The 10726-nt window shown below is 43.1% G+C and overlaps 1 protein-coding gene across 1 annotated transcript in view; it reads right to left on the bottom strand.

The window, feature by feature from the left end:
* The window catches only part of ttyh2 (tweety family member 2), a 68975-nt gene extending 59356 nt beyond the window's left edge, over window positions 1-9619 (bottom strand). The window contains exon 1 of the mRNA XM_055150227.1: window positions 9166-9619. Within this exon, the coding sequence (XP_055006202.1) occupies window positions 9166-9294 (129 nt within the window). The 5' untranslated portion in view covers window positions 9295-9619. The remainder of the gene's footprint in view (window positions 1-9165) is intronic.
* Between the last annotated feature and the right edge of the window lie 1107 nt (window positions 9620-10726).

Raw genomic sequence — 10726 nt, 5'->3', positions numbered from 1 at the left:
CCGAGTCCTCCCACGCCGCACCGAGTCCTCCCACGACGCACCGAGTCCCCCCACGCCGCACAGGCCGCACCGAGTCAGGGTCACTCAAGTCTCACACAAGTCTCACATCTTTCACTTCAAGTCCGAGTCAAGTCCCAAGTTAAATACAGGCAAGACCAAGTCGAGTCTCGAGCCATTGACCTATAAGTCCAAGTCAAGTCCAAGTCAAGTCTCGAGTCACTGGCCCATAAATCCAAGTCGAGTCTCGAGTCACTGGCCCACAAGTCAGAGTCAAGTCCAAGTCAAGTCTTGAGTCACTGGCCCATAAGTCCAAGTCAAGTCCAAGTCAAGTCTCGAGTCACTGGCCCAAAGTCCAAGTCAAGTCCAAGTCGAGTCTCGAGTCACTGACCCACAAGTCAGAGTCAAGTCCAAGTCAAGTCTCGAGTCACTGGCCCATAAGTCCAAGTCAAGTCCTAGTCGAGTCTTGAGTCAGTGGCCCACAAGTCAGAGTCAAGTCCAAGTCGAGTCCCAAGTCTTTGTCCATTTTATCAAGTCTCAAGTCCTAAAAATAGTGGAGTCTTGTCTCCCTGTGCGTCAGATGCCCTCCCAGATGTTGTGGTTAATAATAGAAATGAGGAGGGGAAACTCGGTGGATCCTGCGATCAGATTGGAGGGTAAATGTGGATAAATTAAACCTGATTCCTGTTCTGGGTTTGACTCTTGGTCTGTTTAAACACAGACGGTTTAGTCCTGGTCACATGACGAGCTGCTTCACATTCCTCTGGAGACAATGGAGCTGTCGCCGCACAGAAACACAAACACCCAAAACCACTCATCAATACTGAATCAATGACAAAACTCAACACTGAAAAAGTCCCACTGACAAAACAGGATCAGTATCAAGTATCGAGTATCGAGTATCGAGTATCGAGTATCGAGTATCGAGTCTGTTCCTTAGTATCAAAATTAAGTTTCAAATTTGACAAAACTAACTAATATAACAGATGATGAACTGCTTCTGTTTTAGTCCTGGTTTTGTCCTGGTTTTGTCCTGTTTTAGTCCTGTTTTAGTCCTGTTTAGTCCTTTCCTGTTTTAGTCCTGTCCGTTTTAGTCCTGGTTTAGTCCCCTTTTAGTCCTGGTTTAGACCTGGTTTAGTTTAGTCCTGGTTTAGTCCTGGTTTAGTCCTGGTTACCTGGTTTAGTCCTGGTTTAGTTTACCTGGTTTAGTCCTGGTTTAGTCCTGGTTTAGTCCTGGTTTAGTCCTGGTTTAGTCCTGGTTTAGACCTGGTTTAGTCCTGGTTTAGTCCTGGTTTAGTCCTGGTTTAGTCCTGGTTTAGTCCATGTTTAGTCCTGGTTTAGTCCATGTTTAGTCCTGGTTTAGTCCTGGTTTAGTCCTGGTTTTAGTTTTCCTGTTTAGTCCTGGTTTAGACCTGGTTTAGTTTACCTGGTTTAGTCCATTTAGTTTAGTCCTGGTTTACCTGGTTTAGTCCTGGTTTAGTCCATGTTTAGTCCTGGTTTAGTCCTGGTTTAGTCCTGGTTTAGTCCTGGTTTAGTCCTGGTTTAGTCCATGTTTAGTCCTGGTTTAGTCCTGGTTTAGACCTGGTTTAGACCTGGTTTAGACCTGGTTTAGTCCTGGTTTAGTCCTGGATCACACAGATATAAAGACACACGGGAAAAGAAAATTCAACCGTTTAATGTGGAAAATTCCAGGAGATTGTTTAAAGAAAAAGAGTTTTTATTTTCATCGTATCGAGAATCGAATCTTTTCTTTAGTATCGAAGTGGAGTTTGTTGTGTAAGTTATTTTGTTGTGTTATAAATATTAGTTTGGTAACAGTAGTATTTGTTTTGGTCTGTGATGTATCGTGTGTCTTTGAGCTTTTATTGATCTGTTTGTTTTTAAATCTAATCGTCTCTGTTCTGTTGTTTTTACATTTCGCTCTCACATTAGCATTAGCCACATTAGCATTATAAAACTAAGCAACATTAAAAAAACTAAATAATAAAACTGAGAAAAGAGCGAGTAATTATGAACATTATGAGAGAGTCAGAACACGACAGTAAACGAGTCTTTTGGCAATTTTCAAGTTCAGTTTTTTGTATTTAGACAAAAACATTTGACAATATTAAGCCTCTCGTTAGCATTAGCACGCGTTAGCATTAGCCGCGTTAGCTTCGCCCTGACACAAAGTTTTTGTTCAAACAATGAGACACGGTCAAGAAAAAGTGATGAGAGCGTGAGAACTGAACCAGGACTAAACAAGGACTAAAACAAGGACTAAAACAGGACTAAAACAAGACTGAACCAGGACTAAAACAGGACTAAACAAGGACTGAACCAGGAATAAACAAGGACTAAACAAGGACTAAAACGAGATTAAAACAGGACTAAAACAGAACGGAACCAGGACTAAACCGGGACTAAACCGGGACTAAACCAGGACTAAACCAGGACTAAACAAAGTCTAAACCAGATCTAAACAAAGTCTAAACCAGATCTTGGGACAGTCCCAGTTTTGAGTCTGTGTCTCTGTTCCTGCAGATTTATACAAAAACCACTGATTTGTTTGAGTTTTATACAAGAAACGTCCCAGTGTCTCTATTTTTGACCAAATCTGATCCTGCAACAGTAAAGAGAAACAGAAACTGACATTTGTTTTTGTAAAATACAGAAAATCTGCTGAAAAACGACAAAACACAAAGAAAATGTGACTGTAGTGACTCATGTTCGTCTCTGCAGAAAAGTTTTTCTTAATTACAACTCGTTTCACAGTTTTATTATTACTAAACACCACAAAAGGACAGTGTCCCGTTTTTTTGTTTTGTTTTGAAAATCTGATCATTTTACATTAGATTAACTTTAGCATTAGCCGCATTAGCTTCGCTCTGACACAAAGTTTTTGTTCGAACAATGAGACACGGTCAAGAAAAAGTGATGAGAGCGTGAGAACTGAACCAGGACTAAACAAGGACTAAAACAGGACTAAACAAGGTCTAAACAGGACTAAACAGGACTAAACAAGGACTAAAACAGGACTAAAAGGACAGGACTAAACCAGGACTAAACAAGGTCTAAACAGGACTAACTAAAACAGGACTAACAAGGATTAAAACAGGACTAAACCAGGTCTAAACCAGGTCTAAACCAGGTCTAAACCAGGACTAAACCAGGTCTAAACAAGGTCTAAAACAGGACTAAACAAGGACTGAACCAGGACTAAACCAGAATCAGTTCATCATCGTTTATATTAGTTAGTTTTGTCATGATACTAAAATTTCAGTCTCAAGTTTGATACTTAAACCAACCACCAAAAAAAACCAAACAAACGGGGATGTCCCAGTTTTTTATTCTGAAATTCTGGTCAACCTAGGACTAAACCAGGTCTAAACCAGGTCTAAACCAGGACTAAACCAGGTCTAAGCAGGAAAGATTCTACCCTGTCCTGAAAATTGGACTTTTTTTCAAATCCAGACCTGAGGAAAATGAATCTCGTTAGGATTAAGACACTAGTTTCAGTATCGATCAGGATCAGATTTTTGATACTTTTGATGACCCAAACTAACTCGTAGAAGTAGTAGTAATAGTAGAAGTACAGCAGTAGTAATAGTAGAAGTACAGCAGTAGTAATAGTAGAAGTACAGCAGTAGTAATAGTAGAAGTACAGCAGTAGTAATAGTAGAAGTACAGCAGGAGTATTCACAGTCACAGTTGTAGTATTTGTAGTATTATGTTTTGGGGGTTTCCCAGACACTGACAGTCGTCCTCAGAGACACAGATTCTATTTCCTCCCTGCGCATAAAACACAGACCTGGTCTAGTCCTGGTCTAGTCCTGGTTTAGTCCTGGTTCAGTCCTGGATTCAGTCCTGGTTTAGTCCTGGTCCTGGTTCAGTCCTGGGTCCTTTCAGTCCTGGTTCAGTCCTGGTTCAGTCCTGGTTAGTCCTGGTTCAGTCCTGGTTTAGTCCTGGTTCCTGGTTTAGTCCTGGTTTAGTCCTGGTTCAGTCCTGGTTCAGTTTAGTCCTGGTTCAGTCCTGGTTTAGTCCTGGTTCAGTCCTGGTTTAGTCCTGGTTCAGTCCTGGTTCAGTCCTGGTTCAGTCCTGGTTCAGTCCTGGTTCAGTCCTGGTTCAGTCCTGGTTTAGTCCTGGTTTGTTCCAGTTAATTTCACAGATGGCGTCACGTCTCCATCTGGTTCTTTTGTTCTCGCGCCAATGATTCACTTCCTCTTGACCTATGACCCCTGTCCAACGCTGAAGGCAACGCTTAGGAGACAGAGGACAGAGGAGAGGACAGAGGAGAGAGGACAGAGGACAGAGGACAGAGGACAGAGGAGAGAGGACAGAGGACAGAGGAGAGAGGAGAGAGGACAGAGGACAGAGGAGAGAGAGAGAGAGGACAGAGGAGAGGAGAGAGGACAGAGGAGAGAGGGAGAGAGGAGAGGACAGAGGAGGACAGAGGACAGAGGACAGAGGAGAGAGGACAGAGAGGACAGAGGACAGAGAGAGAGAGAGAGGACAGAGGAGAGAGGAGAGAGGAGGAGAGGAGAGAGAGAGGAGAGAGGACAGAGGAGGACAGAGGACAGAGGACAGAGGAGAGAGAGAGAGGAGAGAGAGAGGACAGAGGAGAGAGGAGAGAGGACAGAGGAGAGAGGACAGAGGAGAGGACAGAGGACAGAGGAGAGAGAGACAGAGAGAGAGAGAGGACAGAGAGGACAGAGGACAGAGGAGAGAGGAGAGAGGAGAGAGAGGAGAGAGGACAGAGGACAGAGGAGAGAGGACAGAGGACAGAGGAGAGAGAGAGGACAGAGAGAGGAGAGAGGACAGAGGACAGAGGACAGAGAGGACAGAGGACAGAGAGGAGACAGAGGAGAGAGGAGAGAGGACAGAGGAGAGAGGACAGAGGAGAGAGGACAGAGGACAGAGGAGAGAGAGAGAGAGAGAGGAGAGAGGACAGAGGACAGAGAGAGGACAGAGAGAGAGACAGAGGACAGAGGACAGAGGACAGAGAGAGAGGACAGAGGAGAGAGGACAGAGGAGAGAGGACAGAGAGGAGAGAGGACAGAGGACAGAGAGGAGAGGAGAGAGGATTCACTTAAGACACTTGAATCAGAGAGTTTAGTCCTGGTTTAGTGTTTAAAAGTTTACCTGGTTTAGTCCTGGTTTAGTCCTGGGTTTAGTCCTGGTTTAGAGTCCTGGTCCTGGTTTAGTCCTGGTTTAGTCCTGGTTTAGACCTGGTTTAGTCCTGGTTTAGTCCTGGTTTAGTCCTGGTTTAGTCCTGGTTTAGACCTGGTTTAGTCCTGGTTTAGACCTGGTTTAGTCCTGGTTCCGGTTCATTATTCAATCATTTGTTGATGGTTTTATTTGAAACACTTGGAGACGTCGTTAAATCAGGTTCAACTCCAGTGTTTAAACTCACCACACGACGCCACCTCCACAGACCTGATATGTTCACAAACACGTCTGGGATTTACTAAACTTCATCTAATGATTTAAGGCTCATTCATCATGAACTCATCACTTATAAATGCTTTATAAATGTTTACTTCAGGATTTTCTGGAGAATTGTCTCCAAGTGTTTAAACTGATCAGAGCTGAAATGAAACCAACAACAAATGATTCTGATGTTTGTTTGAGTTTGTGGGTTAAGAATTTGATCCGTTTGTGTCAAACAAGGACCAAACCAGGACTAAACCAGGACTAAACCAGACTAAACCAGGACTAAACCAGGACTAAACCAGGACTAAACAAGAACTGAACCAGGACCAAACCAGGACTGAACCAGGACTAAACCAGGACTAAACCAGGACTAAACCAGGACTAAACCAGGACTAAACCAGGACTAAACCAAGGACTAAACCAGGACTAAACCAGGACTAAACCAAGGACTAAACCAGGACTAAACCAGGACTAAACCAGGACTAAACCAGGACTAAACCAGGACTAAACCAGGACTAAACCAGGACTAAACCAGGACTAAACCAGGACTGAACCAGGACTAAACCAGGACTAAACCAGGACAGGACTAAACCAGGACTAAACCAGGACTAAACCAGGACCAAACCAGGACTAAACCAGGACTAAACCAGGACTAAACCAGGACTAAACCAGGACTGAACCAGGACTGAACCAGGACTAAACCAGGACTGAACCAGACTAAACCAGGACTGAACCAGGACTAAACCAGGACTAAACCAGGACTAAACCAGGACTAAACAAGAACTGAACCAGGACTAAACCAGGACTGAACCAAGACTAATCCAGGACTAAACCAGGACTAAACAAGGAACAAACCAGGACTAAACCAGGACTAAACCACCACTCAGTACAGACGAACAGGTCGAGCTACAAACACAAACTGTAAACGTGTGTGTGTTCGTTCCAGAGGAGTGTCAGTGTAGTTAGCTCCTCCTTCAGCAGAGTCTGACCAGAACTGAAGCAGCAGCTCGGATCAACTCAGAAATATTTTTTAAAAACACTTTTAAATATGAATAGTTGATGAGTAATAATGAATTAGTAATGATTTATTAATGATGACTAAAGACGTTAAATAATGTATTTAGTAACGATTAAATCATGTGTAAAAATGAAGAGGTGTTTACAAATGATGAACCAATGTGTTGAATAATGTTTAACAAACGTGTGTAAGATGAACAAACATGAACAGAAACATCTAGAAATGATGAACTGATGACAAATAAAGAAGAGTAACACTTTACTCATGATGAACAAATGTGTTAAATAATGCTTCATAAATGTTTAATAAGGAGCAGTTATTATAAAGTGATACAAAGAACAGAATCACATCAATTATGAGAAACCAAATGAGCCTCACTGGACAAACACAAACAGTTTGATTATCTGTGTGTAAAATTCTCTGGAGAGTTTCGTGTTTTCCCAGTGAAACGTTGATGTTTCTCATGTGTTTCTGCTCGTGTGGGCGACTCGCTGGAGCCTCTAAAGTCCTGTTTGTAACACGTCAGCTCCACTCGCTCACTCCACTCTGACCATTTAATATTTTATTCAACTAGAATGAACCGGGAACACGGACCGGGAACACGGACCGGGAACACGGACCGGGAACACGGACCGGGGACACGGACGGGGACACGGACCGGGAACACGGACCGGGAACACGGACCGGGAACACGGACTGGGAATTCTGAGGGAAAAAAACGACCGACAAATTCAGGACAAAACTGGACTTTTCACTCGGACTGTTTGTATTTAGTCAGATTAAAACTACAAACACTTGATTTACAATAAGAACTAAACCAGAACTAAACCAGGACTAATCCAGGACTAAACCAGGACTAAACCAGGACTAAACCAGGACTGAACCAGAACTAAACCAGGACTGAACCAGGACTAAACCAGGACTGAACCAGGACTAAACCAGGCCTGAACCAGGACTAAACTAGGACTAAACCAGGACTAAACAAGGAACAAACCAGGACTAAACCAGGACTAAACCAGGACTAAACAAGGAACAAACCAGGACCAAACCAGGACTAAACCAGGACTAAACCCAGACTAAGCCAGGACTAAACCAGGTCTAAACCAGGACTAAACCAGGACTAAACCAGGTCTAAACCAGGACTAAACCAGGACTGAACCAGGACTAAACCAGGACTACACCAGGCCTGAACCAGGACTAAACCAGGACTAAACCAAGACTAAACCAGGACTGAACCAGGACTAAACCAGGACTAAACCAGGACTAAACCAGGACTAAACCAGGACTAAACCAGGACTGAACCAGGACTAAACCAGGACTAAACCAGGACTAAACCAGGACTGAACCTGGACTAAACCAGGACTAAACCACCACTCAGTACAGACGAACAGGTCGAGCTACAAACACAAACTGTAAACGTGTGTGTGTTAGTTCCAGAGGAGTGTCAGTGTAGTTAGCTCCTCCTTCAGCAGAGTCTGACCAGAACTGAAGCAGCAGCTCGGATCAACTCAGAAATATTTCCCACCTAAATAAACGTTTGTCCGGTTGACAAATTGAATTTCTCTGTTGCTGTGGATTCGACCTGAATGACTCAGATTTTACAAAAAACATGATGAAATGTTTTATTTCTGTGAAACTCTGGACCAACTGTACAGAAAATCTAAAACTGTCCACTGCTCTCTTTCACTTTATAAAGACGTTTTTAACTCTGGGCACAAACATGGATCATCCTTTTTGTGTTGGTCCATGTTGGTCTGAACTAAGTGCAGATTTAAGATCCCAGTTAAGACCTGGTTTAGTCCTGATCTGGTCCAAACTCGCTCCTTCAGTCCAAGAACTGCTGCTCCTCAAGAGATGATTTACAACTTGATTTTGTCCGTTTTAAATTGTAAATAGTTGTTTTAGCTCCTGGTTTAGTCTTGGTTTAGTTCTCATCTTGTTTATAGTGAAGAGTAGACTTTATTTAGCTCGATAGTTGCCCACTTAGACCTGGTTTAGTCTTGGAAAAAGTCTTGAAATTTTGTGTATCTTTTAAACATCTGGACCAACTGTACAGAAAACCTAAAACTGTGCAACGTTCTGTTCCATTTTAAAAAGAAGTTTAAATGTTTAACTCTGGGCAGATACATAAATCATGAGGTTTAGTTCGTGCTGTAGAATTTTACTCTTCTGTTACTGATTTGTTTTTTTCCTCTCGCTGTTTTTATGAATGAAACTGGTTTAAAGATGAAGCTCTGGCAAAAGAGTAAAAGGTAAAAAAGTAGAATAAACTCAAGCTCCAACCTGCACTTTTTCAGTCTGTTTATGTTAAATTTGTTTGTGGAATAATGTCAGAATATTAAATGAATCAATCTAAAAATCAATCAGTCAATTTAGTCCAACAATAGCCCTCTTAGACCTGGTTTAGTCCTCGTTTGGTCTTTGTTAAACGCTTTGACAAAACATTCTGGTTCTGTTCCCTTTGAGATTTAGTTTAGTTTAGGCTCAGTTCAGATTTTAATCACGTCTCACAGAGTTCCAGCTTTAATCCAGGTTTTGTTTTGGGCTCTGGGGAGTTTTTGTTTACTCCTTCAGTTCGGTTTGCAGTTAGTCCTGGATTCTAACCAGTTTTTGAACCTCCAAGTCTCGTTTGAGGGACAGTTTTGACCCGATTTACCCTGGACGCTTCCCCCGGGCTCCCCTCGCCTCACTCCCCGGTCATTCCCCCTCCGTGCCCCGGTCTCCCCGCTGCTCCTCACCTGCTGGTACTCCTCGTTCTGCGGCTGGAAGGAGCTGTCCGCCGGCTGCAGTCTCAGGTTGATGTGGGGGAAATTATGGAGCCAGTAAGTCCACCACGGCGCGATGTAATCCACCCGGTCCGCGGACATCCTGAGCGGCCAAACTTCCTCCAGATCCCCCCGCTGAATGCTCTTCCAAACTCCTCCGTGATCCCCCCGCTCCTCACGACGGGCTCATCTCCGGCTGGACCCCCGCTGTGCGCGCCGTGCGTCTCTCCAGCCGCTCCAGGGACGGACCCGTGCGTAAAAAGCGCAAAGTTCCGCGTAAAAACCGTGACCCGAGCCGCGTTTTATTGAAGACGGTCACTGCACGTCCGGGCTCGTGTCCGTGCGCACAGCTGCCCCCTCACGCGCACAGACGACAGCGGGAGCGCGCGCCGGTCTCGTGGGAGTTCCGGGAGCGCGCGTAAACACTGGTCACTACGTCATAATTGTTTTCGTGCGTAATTCATAATCCATTTGTCTGAGCGGAGCGCGGTAACTCACCGCGTGTCACAGGACGTCATTTCTGCGGGAAACAATGAGGCTGCGTGAAAAACTGAGGGAGGGCGACACCTGGAGGACAGCGGAAGTCATTACAAGTAGTAATAGTAGTAAGAATATCAGGCTTCCCACTCTTTTTCACTGACAGTTTCAAAAAGTGAATTTTCCATGAGTTTCCAGCACCTCCATGTGTAGAACTGATCATAGTTTTAGTGTAAATCTGAAATGTTTAACTCTTTCCACTCACCTTATGGTTTGGGATTATAGTTTTTGAACATTCTAAATCCTGTCAGTGCTTTTACTGTCGTCTCTTTTAAACAAAAGACACAAATAATCAGAACAGACTCATGAGAACTGAACAGTCAGTTTCCATGACTTTTCCAGGATTTCCATGACTGTGGGAACTCTGTAGTAGTAGTTTTTCTTCAGTCATGTACATAATAGAATGATACAAACATTTTACATAAAACTCAGACCAAAGGAGTTTAGACTGAAGTGAAATGAGCCACAGAATCTACATTATGAATTTATTGTCTCTAAATCAGGGTTTAGCAGTTCTTTTTTTCATGGGGCCACATGAGAAACAGAAAATATTGTGCAGCCAAAATACTGAACTCAGTTGTGCAGAATATTAATTGTATTTCTTTATAAAAAGCAGTAAAACTCATTGTTGTGTCGAGCTGCTCAGACTGAAGAGTTTATGTTGTAAGTAATGAAAAAGTGAGACTGAAAGTCATTTAAAAAACACCTCTAAAATAAAAACAAAGCAGCTTTAGTCCAGGCATGAGGTACAAATAGAAAATATGTTTGTGTTGTAATTCTAAATGAACTTAAATGGGCCAAATGTGACTCTGGAGCTGGACAAGGCCCAGGCCTGTTTTATGCAGTAAGAATGTGTCTTTAAATTAATAATTCTAGTGCTCTATATTTGTTTAATGAACTAAATATGTCATTTTTAAAACAATGTTGATCCTTTTAACCTGTCATCAAGAATGTTCCATAGATCTGCTCCTCTGCCTCATATATATTTATTTTTGAT

The sequence above is a fragment of the Boleophthalmus pectinirostris genome, unplaced genomic scaffold (genome assembly GCF_026225935.1).
Source record: "Boleophthalmus pectinirostris isolate CB_2022bp ecotype Guang Dong unplaced genomic scaffold, ASM2622593v1 HiC_scaffold_14, whole genome shotgun sequence".
Classification (NCBI taxonomy): Eukaryota; Metazoa; Chordata; class Actinopteri; order Gobiiformes; family Gobiidae; genus Boleophthalmus; species Boleophthalmus pectinirostris.
This window is presented reverse-complemented; position numbering and strand designations above follow the sequence as displayed.